The sequence below is a fragment of the Gouania willdenowi genome, chromosome 6, assembly GCF_900634775.1.
Source record: "Gouania willdenowi chromosome 6, fGouWil2.1, whole genome shotgun sequence".
NCBI lineage: Eukaryota > Metazoa > Chordata > Actinopteri > Blenniiformes > Gobiesocidae > Gouania > Gouania willdenowi.
The window spans coordinates 58,983,044-59,004,902 of record NC_041049.1 but is presented as its reverse complement, the minus strand read 5'-3'; the positions used below and the strand labels follow the sequence as shown (position 1 = coordinate 59,004,902).

The following is a 21,859-nucleotide window of genomic DNA, read 5'->3' as shown; positions in this document are numbered from 1 at the left end:
TTACATCATTGGTAAGAACAATATTGAGGCACACAAACCCTTAATGTACATACATTATATATTTTTGGTTGCCTTAGAATATCTATTGTTATCGTCAAATAGTCTTTGGGTATAATCTTCCTGTCTTTGGATCTTATTCTCTATAAAGCCCCTTGGTATACCAGGGCCATGTTAAAGCTTTGAGGTTAGTGCACAGTGTCTAACTATTCTGTTTGGTTTGATAAAGCTCAGAACAATTTGACACAATCTAATAATGCACTTGTCTTCACAACATTCACCATTCACAGACAAACAAAAACATTTCACACACAGGGAAACTGGAAATGAAATCCTGAATGAGAGTGTCCTGAGTCTGAGGCAGTCCTGCATAAAACGTGGTGAAAAGGAGGTAGTTGTGTCCATAAACAGCAGGATACTGAGGTAGATCATCAACCAGTGGATACAGGAACACGACTGACATTCATCATGGGTGAGTTTTGGTTTAGGACAGAAAACGTCAAACACAAAAACAGGTAGATGGTTGTTAAAGGGGACGAAGTAACAAAAAATACCATCATCAACATTCATACATAGTCCTGAGCTCAGTCTGAGGCCGTTCCTCCGTTTCCTTTAGAGGCTTCAGGTGGGAAGGGGACGAGGTAGTGGTGGCGTAGGGTTAGGGTTAAGATTAGGGAACTATCCTAGGGTCAGGGTTGGGGTTAGGGTTGGATGAACCTCGGGAGGTGTTGAGGGCAGAGCGGGGCCAGGAATGATCCGGAGAAGAGTGGTCTCTCTCTACCTGAAGGGACTTCTTCAGCTCCACAACATCAGGACCAAGTGATTGAGGTCTGGAGCTTCGTTTGGTGGACGTGTTGTTTGTCTCCTCGTTACTTTCTTCGTTAGAGTAGTGTCCAGAGTCTCCTGTGTCATGGCTGCCCTCACTACTCTGAGAGCTCTCTGATCGAGGTGGTCCATAGATGATAGAAGGGGGAAGAGGAGCAGATCCTGGACGATCCTCGTACATCAGAACTGTTTTTCCAGCTTCATAAAAGTTGGCTCTGGATTCCACCTGAGAAATGAGATATTAGAGAAAACCTGAATAAACACAGTAGCAACCAGGGTTGGGGTCAATTATAATTGTATATTGTGTAATTGATAATTAATTACAATTCTGGTGTAATTATAATAATAATAATAATAATAATAATTAATTGTAATTTCTAAAATCAATTGCTGTCGTAATCAAAAAATTAATTGTAAGTCAGCTTAGAAAATTGATTGATTGATTGATTGATTGAGTGTTTATTCCGAGTTCAATGTACATTGCATATACACATGACTCTTTCGAATTAACATACTTTCATATATACATGAACTCGAAAAGGAGTGGGAAGAAGTACATTTATAAATTCCCACTCCTATAATTGTCATAATTCATATCAGCGGTTGCTTCCTTTCAAAAAACAGTGAACATAACAGATAAACAGTTTACATGCAAGAAACATACATATGCACACACACCTACTTATATATACACATAAATATACAAAAATATATGTTATTAACAATGGTAAGTACTTTAGTAGATCACAATCTATTATTTTATTTATTTTATTTATTTTATTTATTTTATTTATTTTAATTTATTTTTTTTGACTTTGTAATTGTAATTGCCATGAAAATTCTATAACTGGGGAACCATGTTACAGTATGTAGTTAACAATTCTTAAAATACGTTTCAATCAATCTTTCCCACATTTTACCATTAAAAAAAAAAAAAAGAAAGAAATCTAGGGGTATACTGGCACAAAAAAGGCTCAGACGCCCACACCAAAAATATTAAAAGGTAACAAGGTAACTAATAGATAGGAAAGAAATGAGATATGCTAACAGAAAGCTAACACAAGAGGTAGGTTAACTTCTATTAGGTTATTTATTTCAGACTCAGTAACTGCGATTAATTGTGATTGAATTTTAGAAATTGAGAACATAATTGTAATTGACTTTCTGAGGATGAAAAATAAGTGTAATTTAATTGTAACTAAGGAAAAAAATGCTGGTAACTGTAATCATAATTTAATTGTAATTGAACATGGGTAATTGAAAACATAATTGTAACCGAAGAATGTAATTGACCCCAACCCTGGTGCCAAAAAACAATCAACACATAAAACCAGTTACAGTAACATCAGAACATATCAAAGCTACTAATGTAATGTAATGGTTCTGCATCACTTACATCAGCCCCTGTGACGTTCCTGTTCAGAAACAACCACCTCTGGTTCTGGTTGTGACTGGGTGGACTGGTGCTGCTGATGACCACAGTGGACCCTCCCTGATACACATCACACACTACATTAGAAACACCAAGCAGGATCATCTAACACATGACCTCTGAGAGCAGGTCCCACCTCAGCATCTAAGCAGTGATCACACATCATTGGAACCAGAGCCTCCACGTGTTCACTGGTCACATGACGTCCAGGATGTGGACCATGAGGAGCCCCCACTGCAACCACTTTATGACTAGAAGACTTTCTGTCAGGCACGTAAAAAGACAACCGACAAAAGTGAGAAATGTCTCTTAAAGTTAAAGGAGATGAAGTGAGTCCTTTGATTCTGTACCTTGGTCGACCTTTACTGATCAGGATCAAAGCACACGTAACAATACAGGCCAAAGCGATGCTCACACCCACTATGATCCCTGTCATGGAGCGCTGGTCTATGTGGTACAGTCCATCAGAGAAAACTGGAAATAAACACAAAGGATGAGCTTTATTAAACAGATAATGAACTCTAACTGCTCACATTTCATTAGAAACATCACATTTCATCACACTTTGATATGAGAGGTTTTCTATGTAATGTTTAATCCAATAAAAAAGCTCCAAGTTATCCATTTAATATAATAAAATTGAATAGTTTAAAATTAAACATCAATGCATTTTTCAAATTACAAACATTCCAGTATATACTTTGAAATGCAAAAGTTATCAAATGATAAAAATATGGAAAAAGTTTAAAACAAAGGACATGTAATTTACAAGATGCAAACACAAACTTGTTTTCAGCGTTGGACGTGGATTTTAAACATTTGCTAATGTTTTTACAGCAGATATTATTATCATAAGTTACACAGATATGGGTTTAGGAAACAGAAAATTAATAATAGGAATGAATAATGATCATGACTTTAACCTCAGAGGTTGTGATTTCTGATGTATGTTTCCTCAGAATGTGTTAGGTTTGACTCTCGACTATTAATATTATTAATAATAATAATAATAATAATAATAATAATAATAATAATAATAATAATAATAAAAATAATAATAATAATAATAATAATAATAATAATAAAATAGAACAGCACAGGAGGCTTGTATTTAAACCATTTCTATTGCTGCTATAGGTTTATTAAACTATTCTTAGGCTTCTCTGTCTCTGTTTAACTGTAGTAGTGTCTGATCTGTGACTAGGTATAAATTATCATTATTTTACTCTCTGCTCTCACTGATTACTGCTGTCATGAAAACATCTCTTCATTTATTATTGTTACCTGGACTTTTGAACGTTGTCTTAAGTGAAACAGAAATAGATATGAGATCCCTAATTTGGTTGAAGATATGTCTTTATTTTCTCAATTTGTCCATTCAAAAATATGGATGGTTGTTACATTTAATAACAAATCACATACAGTATATATAAACTTCTTGATGGTATTAAGAGTGTCCCTGTGAAAAAGTCCCAACAGCACAAAGTACTCAATAAAAACCTTTATTTAGTAAAGCTGCAGTTTGTCATCTCTAACCTGTTTCTGTGAAGCTGTCTGAGTGCCTGGGCGTCTTATTTGCACGTCTCAGCGACAGCTCCACGGTGCTGGAGAACGGCCCGTCGCCCGCTCTGTTGGACGCAGAGATCTTCACCAGGTACGTGTTCCCTGGCTCCAGCTTCTCCAGGAGAGCCATCGTATGAGTCCCTGAAAACACGACACATACACTCAACTCAGCAAAGATCAATACTTAAAAGTGTCATAACGTAACTATTAAGAAACATATTTAAATGTACACTTACGCAATGAAAGTGCTTAATGTCATGTATTAAGTATTTATCTCATGATGATGAATAATGATAATGTGTAATAAATGTATCCATTCATCCATTTTCAGACCCACGTTGTCCTATTTCAAGATCATGTCTGTCAGTGCGTATTTTTGATGATAATAATAATAATAATAATAATGTCTGTACCCTCTCTCTGTATCTGTTGCCAGTGTCCATCCATCCAGGCTTTGTGTGAAGCGTACATGATGGTGTAGTGAGTAACTAAATCACTGGGATCTGATGCTTCCTTCCATGACACCAGAGCCGTGTCGTCCTCGATCAGAGTCACTCGTAGTCCTGCTGGAGGTCGACTGGGAGCTGAAACATTCAGTGATAAAAGTTAAACATCATCCTGTAGTGAACACGCCATATGTCAGAGGTGTGTATCTGGTATACCTGCTGGTGCTGTTTGATGGTAAACAGCTGGACTCCATGGACTAGACATCTGGTCCACGTGAAGCCGCACCACAAACTCGTATCGAGTGTTAGGAAGCAGTTTCTCGACTGTTACACTCTGCTTTGTTCTGTGACAAACAACATGTGAACAATGAGCTCAGGTAGCTCACATCAAGGCTTCATGTGTCTTTGGGAAGTTCTTACGTCTGCAAGTAGTGGATGGTGGAGGCGATGTGCGTTCCCACTGGTGTGCAGCGCACGGTGAAGCTCACTGTGTTTCCAGAGGGAAAAACAGGACGACTCCATCGTAGAGTCACTGTGGACCAGTTACTGGCTAACACAGTCACCTGATGAGGAGGCGAAGGAGCTGCTGCAAGCTGGTCCCGTGCCGCTAAATCACACAATCATACACAACATTACTAAATGTAAACCAACAAAGAACTGATTTAGCACCCAAGCTGTAGGAAATGAACCTAACATAAGTGTACTCACACACACATCCTGGAGTGCTCATAGTTTGATCCGTCTGGTATCCATCGCCACCTTTACCCATGGCCAGAATCTTCACATGGTACTTCTTCCTCGGATCTGTAAACAAATGGTTACATTATCATCCACTGTTTATTTTCAAATAGAAAGAAACATGTGTTCATCTCATCTATTCCCTCTGTTATCACGATCTCACGACACACCAAAAATACACACTTATCTTTTCTACTTTATAAAGTGTTACTTGTCTATTTGTTCACCTTCGTAAGCTTATATCTTTCTTCTTAACAGTCAAACAAAAAACGTTTTTCGATGCTTTACAAATGCATTTATTGGTTTTAATAAAAACAGGCTTTAGAAAACATAAAACCATTTATTTTTTTTATTCCCACAAAGCAGCTTTTATAACAGTGTAATAATGCTAATGCTGGGTTTAACATTAACAGGAAGGTTTTCCTTAAAAAAGCCAACGTGTGCATAATAAAAACCATCCACCAGTCCCTAAAGTACCAATATGTTTTTATTAATACATTATTAATATGGTGAAATGATCACACTGCTACTGTCTTTACCTTTCTGTGATTTGGAAATATCTTATTATTACCAATGAAGTTCATCAGTGCAGTTCTGTCATTTAAAATGATACTAACTCCTGAATTTGTGTGAAATATGGTGGAGGACATTTTAATTTTAAGTTATTAGAATAAAGAGTCAGACTATAAAACAGGCTAACATAACTTCTATCTAATGAGGACTTTAACCCCTAAATCAGTAGAATTATAGAGCATGTTAGGGTTTGTTTTATGCCTGTGGGGTAAAAGGTCAGTCTCTGGGTATTGACCAGTGATCAGTGTGTGTCCAGGCCTGTGGGGGCAGGGCTAGGGAGACATTCAGCTGCTGGGATCCAGTACTCAGGGGACCATGGGTGGGGGGTCACCGGGCCAGACCATGACAGAGGAGAAGGACCGAGGAAGAGGAGGTGCAACCCTTTGTTTTCCCTTTCACATGGTATTAAAACCTTCAACTTGGAGCCAGATTCACAGCCTGAAGAACAACATGTTTGTTGAACTTGTTCAAAACATATATTCATTACAGGCTGTTTTAAAGTTGTATCATGTAGCTGTAATCATTTCTATAATTGTTATTATGAAATACAAACAGCTTTTCTACATAAATGACAGTGTTAATCAGCTGTTTGTTCAGTTTCTTCAGTGACCCATTGGCTGTAAGAAATCACATGTTTTATTATTATTAACAGAGATGATGCGTGGGTTGAGATTACCTTACCTAAAACAACCATTTAGTAAAAATACTAAATGTAGGGATGAGAGAACTGCATAGTAGCATCTGATTAGCATAAACAGCACAGATGAGCAGAGGGTGAGGGTCAGTGACCCGGTCCAGCTCTGACCCATCCCAGGGTTGTTGTGTCCAACCAATGGGGGAGTAACTAAGGTCTTATGGGGGAGTGACTAAGGTCTTATGGGGGGTAACTGGAAGAGAGAGTGTGACAATGGGCTGGGAATAATTATGCAAGTGTTAGGGTGGGAACCAGTGGTGGGAGGGACATCTGGACCCTGACCTCTGATCCTAGAATCAGACAATAGGGCCAGAGCGGAGAACCCGCTGCTTAGAGAAGAGAGGTCATCTCATATTGATTACTGCAGAGGGTGAAAATGCTAATCAGCTATAGCACTGCCCACTGCCTTCAGTGATGCAGAAAAGGCTTTTGGAGTGTTTGGTCAGTGTGTGTCACAAAAACAACCATTAACATGTTCCCATGTGCCAAACTGTGGTGTGGTGACTCACCAAGGCCACTAATGGTGTAGGAGCGGTCCTGGGCCTGCAGCTGGATGGTGGGCTGCTCAGGTTGGCCCTCCTCATGGTAACACATCTGGTAACCAAGCACAGCCACAGACTCTGCAGAGGTTTGCCAGCGTGCCACGATGGACGTGCAGTTCAGGGGCTCAAGTTGGAGAACAGGAGCTAAAGGCACTGAGGGAGAACAGGTATAGGAAAAGGGATGAGTCACTTTTGGATCAAACGTTTAGATTTCAATAAAACCTTGTGAATAGCTCAGAAGTACTGTTACATGTGTTTTCTTACACAATTACCTCCAAAATGAACAAAACAGCTCATACAGTAACTTTTTTTTGTCATTTGTCAAATGTAAATACATATTTACACATCAACTTTTCATAGTTATTCTAAAACAAAACTAAACAGTACAGGGTCAACTAAAAAAACTAAAAAATGTACAACACATATGACTGAACTTTCTACACAGAGATAAAAAAAAACCTTGTTGGATAAACACACCAGGCCATGAAAAGCAGCTATTCTCTGAGGCCCTCTCTTTATGACCCGTGACTGAGGCCACTCTCACATCACTGACAGCCCAGGGCAAAGGTTTCTGGGTAACAACACAAAGGCTGTGGGACAAAGCAACAGGACCAAACTCTGGCCATACGTCAACACTGGTGATCCTGATGGTCTTTATCTTTATTTTATTAAATTTTCTATATTATTTTTATGTCAAATCTAATCACATTATATCATGTCAATAAAACCATAAGATATTGGTTTACAGTTTATTGCATCCCAGTGATGTTGTCCTCCTAAATCTCATCCTGTTTTACTCGTGAAGTGTCAGGATCTAGTGCATCTAGCTCTATCATCTCTCATCCATCCAATAATCTTTTTCTCTCAATTTGAATCTTTACTTTATCACAGAATAGTAATCAACAGCGATGTCACAGTTATCTTATGATTTGCAGTCTTAAAAGTGCAGTGCTGTTCTTATGATATTTATGCACTCTTGTTTTATTATTCTATTGTGATGCACTTGTACTTTTACCACAACTCTGTACAGCACTTTGTGATTTTATCTGCAAAAAGCGCTTCATAAATAAACTACTTACTTACTTACTATATTATAGTATAGTATAGTATAGTATAGTATAGTATAGTATAGTATAGTATAGTATAGTATAGTATAGTATAGTATAGTATAGTATAGTATAGTATAGTAGAGTATATATGTATCTTTGTTTTCCCAGGGTTATGAGTTTGATACCAGATCAAACTTGTGTTTTTTCTTATTTCAGTTTCTTAAACTATCATTACTTACAATACTGCCAACACCCTGAAAAGGAGAAGCAGATTTTAAAAAGGATGGATGGATGCTTATTCCAGAAACATATAAGGTAAGGTAAAAGTGCATACACGGGTAAGTTGGTCTATGAGTTTCTATAGATACAAACACAATGGTAAATGTATTGTATTGAATATTGTGTGATGGATTGTGTTATAGATAGAGTATAAACACATATGAACCTTTACTGCTGCTGGTTCTGGGTGTTCTATGTGAGCTCCACGCTGAGGGTTCACACCATCCCACTCTAGTGGCTGCTGCCATGCGGAGCAGGTAGATGGTGTCGGGCTGCAGACCCTCCAGCAGGTACTCGGTGCTGTTCTGAAGCAGCTCCACAGAAACCAGCGTGCTTTGAGCAGCCGTACGGTACCAGAGCCTGTACGCTGAGACCTGGCCTCGGCTCAGCTTGGCCGGGAGCGGCTGCCATCTCACCTGGATGTTAGTGGAGCTGTTACTGGTCAGACTCAGCTCTGGAGTACGTAGAGGTACTGCAGAAAGAAAAACACAATCAGAATCAGGGCGCTGTCGTGTCTTCCTTTGCATCTAAAACAAACAGTAATTATGATTTAAACTGTTAACTCATGTAGTTCTGATGTTTTGTTCATTTTAGGTTTGTGTCTTTAAAGAGAACATGTTATGTTGTCTTTAAAATTAATCGATACAGCAGAGGTGACAAAAGTACTAATCTTCAGTACTCAAGTAAAAGTATAAATACTTGAATAACAAATTACTCTGGTAAAAGTAAAAGTACTGAAGTTGCTTCTTTACTTGAGTAAAAGTAAAAAAAAAACTACATGTTACTAAATGTACTTAAGTGAAAAAGTAAAAAGTAAAACAAACGTCTCTTCAATAATACGACAAACAAGTTCAATCTGTTACCTTTGAACATGTGGAGAATTTAACACTCATGATAAATAAAATGAGTAAAAAAAATGTTTCAAGAAAAAAAAAAATGCAAATGCTCAATAAAACCCAGAGCAGCTTTGAATTTAACATTTGTAAAAACTTGAAAAAGTTAACTATAAAACTAAGAGACCTGCCTAACAGAAAAAAGCTCAAACTACAAATATGTAGCACTAGCTTCTCCTCCATGTTAGCACGTTGACGTGCACTAGCTTCTCCTCCATGTTAGCACGATGACAAACACTAGCTTCTCTTCCATGTTAGCATGTTGACTAACACTAGCTTCTCCTCCATGTTAGCATGTTGACTAACACTAGCTTCTCCTCCATGTTTGCACGTTGACTAGCACTAGCTTCTCCTCCATGTTAGCATCTTGACTAACACTAGCTTCTCCTCCATGTTAGCACGTTGACTAACACTAGCTCCTCCTCCATGTTAGCACGTTGACGAGCACTAGCTTCTTCTCCATGTTAGCGCGATGACGAGCACTAGCTTCTTCACCATGTTAGCATGTTGACTAGCACTAGCTTCTCCTCCATGTTAGCACGTTGACGTGCACTAGCTTCTCCTCCATGTTAGCACGTTGACGTGCACTAGCTTCTCCTCCATGTTAACACGCCGACTAGCACTAGCTTCTCCTCCAGCGGTTGTTGGTTTGCGTCTTTTTATGTTTTGACGTCATCTTTCGAAGGTCTCAAAAGTAATAAGCTCATTATTAAAATGTAAGGAGTAGAAAGTACGGATAATTGTTTAAAAATGTAAGGAGTGAAAGTAAAAAGTTGCCAAAAAAAAATACTCAAGTAAAGTACAGATACCATAAAAAACTACTTAAGTACAGTAACGAAGTATTTGTTACTTGTCACCTCTGCAATACAGTAAATGTTTCCACAAAACCCAGCAATGTGTTCCTGTACCCTTTGGGGTACACATACCCCTGGTTGGAAACCACTGGCTGTGTACTCTACTTACCATCTTCCAGGGTGTGCTGGCTGACTTGGTCCGACATGCGGCTAGCGCCCATCGGCATGTACGCCACGATGTAGAAGCTGTAGTTTCTTGCAGGCTCGAGGTCATCGATGATGTAACTGGTGGTGTCGTTGCCAATAACAACCTGGTATTCTTCATTGTTGAGACCTAGGATTACAATAGAAAGTTTAAAAAACAGGTACTCATCAAAGGAAAAAAAAAAAAAACTCACTTACTAAGTAAAGTTACTTTACTGTCATATATAAGTGGAAATATTAACTTTGTGCTATAAAGCATTAAACTACTTCAAGACCACTCAAACCGAACATCTTTAAAGATTTAACAGAGTTGGCAAACAGTTATTTTAATGTTTATTGTGAACTCACATCTACAAACATTATAGAGCTTTAGGAGCATGAGACTCGTAAAGTACCAGCTTGTCTCGTTTAACTGGATCCAAATGAGCTACTGAGTGCACAATAGGCTGTGGTTATATAAGCAGATGGTCTTCACATGTGAGAGTGACCCCTCCCACCATGGCTGACCCCTCCCTCTTTCATGGTCTCACCTTCGGCCTTCATGTAGTGGATGGAGTAGGCAATGACTTTGTTAGCGTTGTACAGCGGCCGTTCCCAGGCCAATAGGATGGCAGAGCTAGAAATGGTCTCAGCGTGGATGTTTCTGGGAGCACTGGGTCTGTCCTCAGACATGACCACGATAAGACGAGCCAATGACAGCACAGAGCCTTGTTCACTCTCTGCTACACATTGGTAAATGGCATCATCCTCTGGGGTGATCTGAGTTATCACCAGTTTACTGAGAAAACAACAGAAACCAACAGAAACTAAATGAGCGAAGTATTGTTGTACATGTGATGCTTCACGATGAGCCTGTATCAAAGGATACATTATTATCATAATATTTGACTGTACCTGTTGTACATCTTGATCCTTCCGTTCAGATGAACCTCCTCTCCGTTCTTCAACCAGCTGATGCGAGGTTCAGGGATGCCCTCTGCTCGGCACATGAAGCGGGCGGTGCCAGCTCGAGGACGCGTTTGGCTCTCAGGCTTCTCAACAATGGTTGGTGGCACTGAAAACAAGACAAACGAGTCATTTAACGCTGACACCAAAACATCTGCCCGTGCAAATCCACAATACAATGCTTGTACAAAGAGCAGATATTAAAGATATTGGTTCCTAAGAGTCTATAACATGTACCTAGAACTGTGACGTTAGCGGCTGCTGTTGAGTGGTTCCTGGTTCCTGGAGTGGTGGCCCGACAGACGTACACCCCGCTGTGTTTGGAGCTCACATCGGTGATAACCAGGTTTCCGTTACCAAGCACCTTGGCCTTGTACACATCGATGGGTTTACTGTCTGCGCGGCTCCATGAAATGATTGGCCGAGGGTTTCCCGTGGCAACGCACTCCAGCACCGCAGTTTGATGAAGGGAAACTGTTGTGTTCTGAGGTCCAGCAATGATTCTGGGTCTTTGGCGTGGTTTAGGTCCTGAAACTTCACAAGGAAATACATTTTGGTTTTAAAAATTCAAAAAAAACAGTTCAATCTAAACTAGTAGTTGTATTATATATTATAGTTATAGTTATATATATATATATGTAACATGCTGCTGATATTTAGTCCCTGGATAGTAAAGATGATTTATGGCAGTGGTTCTCAAACTTTTTTGGTTCTAGCAACATTTTGTTCAGAATTCTATGAAACAAATATAGATCATAATGATAGATGAATGAGTGATACACATTTTAAAGACTTTTATTTTTTGAACAATTGGGTCGAAACAGTATTTAGGCTTCTTGAATATATGTACAGTATTTCTATATATGATTAAAAAATAAAAATAAAATATATATATATATATATATATATATATATATATATATATATATATATATATATATATATATATATAATCATTTATAGTCATCCCCCTCCTGATGTGGGACCAACACTGGGTATTTTCAGTTCATGTTCCAAATAAAATAATTTCAATCATCAGTGTATTTTGTTCTTTTTATTTTTAAGTACATTTTTCTCTTATTTTGTGTCATTTTTGTGTGTTCTTAGTTTTATTCAAATTATTCTCTCGCAGTGTGTGTATGTTTTTGGTGTCATTTGGTTGTTTCTCTGTTATTTTGTGAATTTTGCAGCAATCTTGTGTATTTTTCTCTCAATTAGTGTGCCTTTGTTGTCGTTTTGTGTGTGCTCTTAATATTTAGCATTATCATAATTTCTAACTAAAAATAAACGATATAAAACCCCATATTTTTAATGCTTTCATTTCTTAATTTTCTCTCTATCCCATTTGAGAAACACTGATTCATGGCATTGTTTTCAAATCCGTTACCTTTGTTTACTGTCAGAGTGGCCGTACGACTCTTTAAACGACTACCAATGTTGGTTGCAACACATCCATACTGTCCAGAATCTTCCTGTTGGACATTGTGAATCTGAAGAACTCCATTGGGCAAAACTGTTATTCTAAACACAGACAATTTAGAAAAGGTTACCATCAAAACAGTAAAGGGACATCTCACAAGTGACTAATACAAAACAATACTACAGGTTTACGTGAGCATCATTGTGTCACCTTTCTGTTTGTAGAGGCAGCGTGGTGTGGTTGAACTCCCAGGTGATGGAGGCCGTAGGGCTGGAGGAGACGGAACAGGAGAACCGAGCCACAGAACCTTCCGTCGCCACCACAGGCACAGGGAGCAACACAAACTCAGAAATACCTTTAAAAACACAACACAATCACAATTACGTGTTACGTTCAACCATTTCCATTCCACATGTGAGCTTGTGAAACCGACATGACACAGTGATGAATGGTAACTGATCACATAAAAGCATTTGATCCCTGTAAGGCAACGTGATCTGAGCAGATGAGCAGTTGGTTCCCATTCTGACCAGCTGCTCCAATCAATGGATCAATTAAAGAATGACACAGAATGACGCGCTATTATAGATAAAAACTGATCAATACACTTAGATTTAAAATGACCAAAGGCAACCAGGAAATAAAGAACAATGTAAATTATATTCCAAAAACACAAGTGAAGAGGCCTTGCTTTAATATGATGAGTAGATGTTTTTGTTGTGCGTGTATAGACCATCTTATGTCATAACATTTGGTTATAGCTGACAGATTCACAGAAATTTACACCAAACAAATAGTTACAGTCATATATTATTGTAGAAATCTCTCAGTCAACACCTGATAAATTAAGTCAAACTTCACATGAAGACGAGAGAAAACTACAGAAGAATACATAACATATTAAGATGTAAAAGGGTTCAGCTGCACAAGGTGAATGACCAACATTCACATCACAACATCAACACATGTAAACTCAGATACTTCCCCACAAGCCTTTAATTCATCCTAAAACAGTGGCTAAAGTCAGGGTTGTATTTACTGATAATACTCTTAGTTAATGCCCTGACGCCACCCTTCATCTGCATGAACACAAGTGCACTTTATGGGATAGAACCAATGACATTCATTCATTAAGGCGATACCACCCCCAACCCTAGCGCCTTTACCTCCCTGGAATTAGGTCAATAACATGTTAAAGGAAATCAATACGGACTGAAAAAGCCACATTTATATCCCGAGATTAAATGAAGAGCAAAAAATCAAAAGCAATTCATTAATTTGGGACCTAAACTTGACTGATGTTGCACTAAAATCTAAACATCAGACAGACACAGACATAGAGATGATATGTTATACACAATTATTATTTATCATTTTATCTCAGGTTTCGGTTGTTTTGGTGAGTGTGATCATTTGGTCCCATCTATCCTCTGTTCTTAATAGATTCATAGAAACCTTTTTTTTAAAAAAAAAAATAAGGGTTCATCTAGAGCAGGGATGGGCAACTCCATCACAGCGGGGGCCATAAAATGAGATTGTATCTTATGCGAGGGCCACATTATCAGCATTCATGTCAGCATTTAAAATAATGACGAATCTGAGCAAAACAAGGGGGTAAAGGCTGTTTTTTTGTCTTTGTGGTTTTGCTGTTTTTAGTTATTAGTCATTTTGTGTATTTTTTGAGTCATTTTGTTGACAGTTTTTGTGTCGTTGAAGCTATTCTGAAATGTGTTGCTGTTTTTTGTGTTTTAGTAGTCATTTTGTTTGTTTAAGTGGTTGTTGTGTCTGTCTTTGTTGTCATTTTGTGTCATACGAGACAATTTGTGTTTCTTTATTTTTATTTTTTCAAATTGTGTGTCGTGTACTTTATGCATTTTGCTGTCGATTTGTGTGTTTTGGGAGTGATTTTGTGTATTATGTCTTAATAACGTCTTTATATTCCTTCCAACTTCTTGAAATACAATTTTTGGGGATTTGTTTTGGGGAGGCCGCACAAAATTAGACTGCCAGTTGCCCATGCCTGATATAGAGTGAGCTTCTATTACAGATTAATCTAATGTAGAATAAACTATTTCTGACGCCCTTGAACATGTAATTAACTTCAGCAACTCCTAACCATTCATATTTTAGATCTTTTGTTTCATATCTTATACCATGGTTACTTCTGTTGTGGATTCTAACAGAACCAGCACAAAACATGGCTGATTTTTGTGGGTTTTTTTACTCTATATCAATAACTTTAAATCACTTTGTGTGCAGTCGTATTTTTATCTGGTTTTATAGTTGTGTTCTGTGAGCCACTACTTTGTGAAACCTTGTTTGAAATAAAGTAGAAATGAATCAGAAGTAAAGTCCACAAGCATGAAAGCACTCGTGGAAAGCAGTGACAAACCTATAGAAAGTGGTGATTTAACTTCCAGGGTGAAAGCATGTTTTGTTACCATGTAGCGCAGAGTGATCACATGGCCAACCGGCCTCTCTTACAAAAGCGACAGGGCAAGGAGGGGCTGACCCAGTGAAAGGGACAAAAACAGTGGGGGGGGGGGGTGGCAGCGCAGGCCTGTGACATCACAAAGCCCTGACCCCTGACCCCTAGGACCTTTGGACAGAAGGGGAGCAGAGAGAAGCCCCTTCCTCCACTACACAACTCCAGCTGACCAAAAGCCCTTTCACCCCCACCCCCAGCCCCCACCCCTCTTTAACATCAGGAAAACAACTTCTACTTTTCAGCTTTTTAAATTTGGTGAAAGATTGAAACAAAAACTGCTCTCGGAATAACATTCTGCTTCTATCTATATGTCTATATGTTACCGAGGTCACTTTTTTGTAATACGGAACGTTCAGTTATCATAGCCTCAATGTCAGTGTCAAAACCAGTGAGGAAGTCTGGAAGGTTTCCATGACGACGGTGGTGGGATTTGGCCTCTAAGACCTGTGAGAAGTGTCCACGGTAGAACGAGCCAGATGAATAGACACAGCTGTTCTATGACAAACACATGCCCTGAAACTCAACCTTTTCTTCTGGACCAACCAGAGCCGCTCTAACAAAGGATAAAATATAAATAACCCTTTCAGGGATTCCAGCAATCACAGACTAAAGGGACGATACATTTAAAGTGAGATAAGACTTAACATTTAGCTTGTGTTATCACTTGATAAGATAAAAACGACTGCAATGTCTTCCAAAATACTGTGTACTTAAGCTTGGAGGTTCTATTTAAAGAGTTTTTATGGTCTTTTGCATTGACTCTCAGTCTTTAACTGTCTCTTTAAATGATTGTACAACTAGACTGACCACTTTAAACTCATATATTTCCAAAGGTGGCAAAGATACATCTGTTTCCCATCTCTAGCTTTACTATCCATGAATTATCCTTCCTGTTGACACTTCCACCACAAAGAGAAGGAGTGAAAAACAGGAATGAAGAGCAAGCACTCCAAGCTCCAACTTACTAGCGATAGTCAGACGTGATCTTTGGCTGAGGATGGCTCCATATTTGTTCTGGGAGAGGCACTGGTAGACTCCTTCATCTGATTCCTCCTTGGTGTGCGTTGTCTTTGGTATGAACAGGGAACCATTGGATAGAAACTGGAAGTGTTGGCTCTCTGCCAGCTTAGCACCATTTTTAAACCACTTGATGGTGACCGGCGGCTGCCCATGAGCCTGGCAGTCCAGGAGCGCTGGGTCGTTGGGTAGAACCGTTACATGACAGGGTTCAGTGATGAAGGACAGCTCACTGAAACTAAACACACCTACAAGAAGAAAACAAGCATTTATTAGATAAAAACACACATATATGACAACAAAACACACCTACAAGAAGAAAACAAGTATTTATTAGATAGAAACACACATATATGACAACAAAACACACCTACAGGAGGAAAACAAGTATTTATTAGATAAAAACACACATATATGACAACAAAACACACCTACAAGAAGAAAACAAGTATTTATTAGATAAAAACACACATATATGACAACAAAACACACCTACAGGAGGAAAACAACTATTTATTAGATAAAAACACACATATATGACAACAAAACACACCTACAGGAGGAAAACAAGTATTTATTAGATAGAAACACACATATATGACAACAAAACACACCTACAGGAGGAAAACAAGTATTTATTAGATAGAAACACACATATATGACAACAAAGCACAAAATAACTAACATCACAGGACAAAAAAAAAAGCACAAGTTATGAGATTCAAAAGAAGCACCATGAGATAAAATATAAAAAATAAAAACCCAACAGGATCAGTAAACATTGACAAAGGCAAAGATCAAATTGAATCATGTTTTAAGATTTAAGACATTAATAAGAAGTGCATCACTAACAATGCACTGCAGAGCATCTCATAGAGATGATATAACTGCTCAGATATCAAGTCATATTATGCATATAATATTTTAAGTATTTTAAGATGACATTAAACTTACATTACACAAAGTTATTTTTAATCCTTGATTGAATACATATAAATATTAATGAGGGGTGATAAAAATGCAGGACAATGAATGACGTACTAAAAAACACAACCAATAACTATTTTCTTTTGATTAATGCATTTATTCGGATAAATAACAAACTATTGTGTAACACACTTGAATGGATCCTACGTTTTGTTTTAATTTCTGCTTTTTATCAGCTCAAAAAAACTTAAACGCAAATGTTGTTGAGTTATACTCTCTTAGTAAGGGAATAAACGTATATATATATATATATATATATATATATATATATATATATATATATATATATATATATATATACATACATACACAAAACTCACTGCAGCAGTGCTTCATAAAGATGGTTAAATGTCTGTAGGTTGTGTTAATGCATCCTTTCATATTAAACACTAACACAACTGATGCCTTAACTTATAATAATAATAATACCTAAATAAACCTGAGACAATTCAAATGAAAAAAAAACAACATGTTTTTAAAGAGATGTGTAAATAAATGATCCCAGCAGATGTCAAATGAACATGCATCAATAAATGAACACAATCAATGAATTCATTATTTCATGTTGATTAAAAAAAATTAAACAGAATAGACATGATGAAGTATCAGTAAATTCATTATTAAGTACAGGAGACATAATTGTCCGAACATGTAACGACAGTAAATGTTAGAAAATAAAACTGCAATACAATTACTAAACTTACCCAGTGCTGGAAGGAACAACACGAACAGCCTAAAAAGGGCTTCTTTCATCTTAAATCTGGACATTTAACCGCTACGTTCGGTCCTTTTCCCTCCGTGATAACCATAGTTAGTGTGGCCCCATAGGTTCACACTGTGGCCCCTCAGGGTAACACAACACTAATGACTGATGCAGCTCCGCTCAGCTGAGGACGTTGCCGCTGCGCATGTGCAGACGCGAGAATAATAAAAAGAGGGTCTAGGGACCACTGGGGCCCCCAAGAGGAACTATTAGAAACTACATACAAAACCAAACAAACAGCAGAATAGGAGCAATATATATATATAGCACCTGATAGTGATAGAGCAGCTTCAACCATATATACAGTATATATATATAATTGTACAATTCTGTACATTTCTTTTTCCTCTTTAATAACATTTATAGCTTAATTGTAACTTTTGTACTACATATGTATTGTATAGTGAAAGTCTATTTTATTATTTTATTTTAATCTTATTGTTTTGCACAAATGTAGCCATTTTATAACATTTAATCTTTTTGTGTGTACATGGTTCTCACACTTGCTTTGGCCGAGAGAGAGAGAGAGAGAGAGAGAGCGAGAGAGAGAGAAAGAGCGAGAGAGAGAGAGAGAGAAATGGAACCTATACAGCCTTATGTTTTATTATATAAATTAGAGCTAATACTAACTCAGGATCTGAGGACTTTAAACCCACTGTTATCCATCTTTTTAACATTATCTTTGTGCAATTTCTCCCCTTCTTTACTTCTGAGAATCATGTTGTGACGTAAGCCATAAAACATAAACATAATGAATATTAGTGTTAAAGATTACATGGTGAATATTTTATCTAAAAATCTAAAAGTTGGGAAAAACAACCGAATGAAAATAAACTTTGGAAATTTTGTTGCAAATCCATCTTTTTTTTTTTTTTTTTTTTTTACACCAGGGGAGTCCAAAGGTCCAGGAACAAAGCAGCACATGGTCCATCCTGGTACCGACACAGGCAGCCAATCACAGCCATGCATGTGTAACAGCACAGCAGTGTTTGCATGTTCTCACTGAGGTCCTCTATTGCTTTGTGTTCCACCTTTAGCTATTCATAGCTTCTCAGCATGTAAATAGTCTTTACTCAGTAAACGTACAACACTTTGAAGTCATTTCACCAATGATCACAACTGTGGAATATTAGGTTTATATCTTCATATCAATATTTCATCTGTTCCAATAAATATGTGTAACCCAAAGGCTGTATTCAATTCCAACATGTTGCAACAAACTCAGTTACTTTTCTGTGTGTGTGAGTGTGTGTGTGTGTTTTAAACAAACATCAAACAGTAAATATCAGTTATCAGTGGGTCATTATATCCCAGTCAACAGCATCTGCTCCACCAAACACAAAACCTAGTAATTATAAAGAGATATTGACAGCTGTGAGTCAGCTCAGCTGCTTAATAAATTCACATATTGATCCAGTCATGTGACATTCATCCTCTTACAATGGGCTCCGGCATCCAATGTTACGGCTGAATAAAGTCATCACTTTTAAACTTTCATTCACTAATCATGTTACAGACTTCTGTGTTTGTTGATGGTGAATGTAATGGATTGCTGTCAAAAATGAGCATTTCATTCTTCAATAGCCAATCAAATAAGGGGATAATAGTGTAATTATATATTGATTAGAGGCAATGACTCATAACAATCTAAAACCTAATATGGATCATTAAAGTGATAAGAAACTGTTGAACTGCTCATGTTCTCTCCACCTTATATAAACTTCTCTTAGGTTTACGAGCAATTTATCGTCTGCTCTCACTCTCTCTCTCTGTGCTGTGTATGTGAGGCAGGCTGGAAGCAGATCGTGTGCGGTCCACCCCACACGCTGAGTCAGCAGGACGTCCATAGAGTCCGTTTGTCCTGAGTATATGTTTGTCCTTTATTCGGTTTCTTCTCCTTTTTCCTCTTGCTTTATCGTGTAACCGCTGTGTTTTACGACGCGTTGCAGACTTCTGCTGGAACGTCCACCGTTACACTTTTACTATCGATTAGGGCTGGGCATCGCCAGGTGCCTCGCGATACAATATTGTCACGATATTGTTGCCCGCGGTAACGGTAATATCACAATACAGCGATTCTGCGAGAATCGATATATTACGATATCTGTGTCACTTAAGAAATTCAGAATGTATTGCTAGCACTGAATCCATTTCACGCATGCCCACACACACACACACACACACACACACAATGTAAAAATCATATATGTTGGAATATATTTATATATATATAAAATAATAATAATAAAGATAAAATATCAATATTTGGCACCAGTATATCGATAATGTACGGCAAGATGAAATATTGCGATATATCGTATCAATATTTTGGCACAGCACTACTATTGATGGTACCTGAACGGACCTGACTTCCATCGAGCAGCCAATAGTAATGCCCAAAACAGCTCATGGAGCATACGCGTTTGTAGAAAAATCTCTGATTGGCTGATATCCTGCGTTGCGCTCTTGGATTTATAAAGCCTAAACATAAAACCAAGATTCACGGTCCACTCAGAACATTATGTATTATAATATGATCATAGATGATTATGGATTTTTGACCAAATGACGCTTAAAAAAAAAAAAGAAAAATTTATAAACTGCAGCTTTAAATTTGTGTCAGTAATGTCTTTGGAGTCATTTGCATCAACCTAATTTTTCAAATATACAGAATATCCCTCTATATGTGTACATCGACATATTGCAGATTTCAGTGAATCATCGTTGACGAGTCATGCTGTCATTACGTCTGGACGACTCGTCGTATTTACACTCTGAATGTTACTCTATTGCAAAATAGCGTTTCAATCTGATGTTTTAGCGATCAGTTAAAGTTATAGGATAATTAACCAGTGTCAGAATACATACAGATCCTGTTGCTGCATTGTCGGGGCATTCATGTAAATGTTACATTTTTAAGTAATTTACTTTTAAAAAGATGACTTAGTGTCAGACAGCAAATTATAGACTAACATAATTTAAGGCAGGTGGTCATTGTTATACCTGTTCAAATATGTTTGATACAAGACTCTGATCAAATTGAAACAGAAAAAGATATAAAGACTTTAATTAGCAAATTGACTAAAAGCTTTAATAACTCACAGTAAAAGAAGTTATAGCATAAAACCTTTTACCTTTGGATGTTTTTTTTTAGTATAAAAGCAACGGACATGACAATAAACTGCACTTCCACTAGAAATCTGTTCATGTTGCAAAAAGCTGCTTTGTGGAAATGGAGTCAAACACTGGGCTCTGCATGGCTGTTTGGTTCCAATCAATAGGGTGAAGATCATTAACATAACATGAATACCACAAGGCCCTAAGCAGAGAGCCCGAACCCCCACTAGTGACCTTTAACATTATGACCAATGGGTTGGTGGACAGACTTGAAATTTGCATAAACTTAACTGTGAAGAAATAAAAAAAAAATCTGTGGGCTTTGGAGAAAAGCAAAATAAACCCAAACAATAACACTTTCATACTTAAAAATCCCAACAAAATCAATATACGGACCAGAGTCAAGACCTGAACTTAGTTTGTGTCAGACTAAGAGCATCGAACACATGTGGATATAAAGAAGATTAATGGAGACTTTAACTCTACTTTATAGTCATTAATTGGCATGATTTGAATTTGTACATTAAACCCTTGAAATATATGAAACATTGTGAAGTAAACTGTGTTTTTTCGTGTGTCACAAATCCAGTGTAAATAACGTGAGTCTTCCTTTTCCACAGCGGGAAAAATGAGGTTATGTTGTTCACAGCTCTAACCACCTTATCATTAAATCATCAAATAACACAATAACAGATGTTTATTGAATATCTGGACAATAAAAGAAAAACTAACAGCATCACTGTGAAGAGAAGCAGAAAAGAAACAAAATGTATATCTTTCATCGGTTTAGTTGGGTTTCTTTGGAGGTGGAAACACCAAAGAATTATTAATGGCGCTTCTTTGAAAATGTGATGATTTTCTAAACAGTTTTTGATGGAAATTTCTAATAGCTGGCTGTTATATACGTATATACACACACACACATACACCACCACCATTCACCGGTGTTGTTTTCTCAAGTCTCCAAAACGTCTAGTTTTGTCCATTTTCATTATTTTTCGTTTCCTTGGAATATTACCAACCATGGCTCAGTGGTCGAGTGGGTCGTCCAGTAACCGAAGGGTCGTGGGTTCAAATCCTGCTCTATCTGAGT

The 21,859-nt window shown here is 37.5% G+C and overlaps 1 protein-coding gene across 1 annotated transcript; it reads right to left on the bottom strand.

The window, feature by feature from the left end:
* Nucleotides 1-390: 390 nt before the first annotated feature.
* On the bottom strand, nucleotides 391-17,722 carry LOC114465427 (protogenin A-like). The gene is made up of 19 exons (XM_028450427.1): nucleotides 17,591-17,722; nucleotides 15,848-16,147; nucleotides 12,605-12,749; nucleotides 12,362-12,495; nucleotides 11,212-11,508; nucleotides 10,924-11,083; nucleotides 10,560-10,807; nucleotides 9,995-10,159; nucleotides 8,305-8,610; nucleotides 6,778-6,963; nucleotides 4,972-5,067; nucleotides 4,684-4,870; nucleotides 4,480-4,607; nucleotides 4,231-4,401; nucleotides 3,791-3,958; nucleotides 2,605-2,728; nucleotides 2,391-2,517; nucleotides 2,219-2,314; nucleotides 391-1,048 (listed from the first exon to the last, which is right to left on the bottom strand). The coding sequence occupies exons 1-19, from the start codon at nucleotides 17,652-17,654 to the stop codon at nucleotides 668-670; spliced, it is 3,483 nt and encodes a 1,160-aa protein (XP_028306228.1). The 5' UTR covers nucleotides 17,655-17,722; the 3' UTR covers nucleotides 391-667.
* Between the last annotated feature and the right edge of the window lie 4,137 nt (nucleotides 17,723-21,859).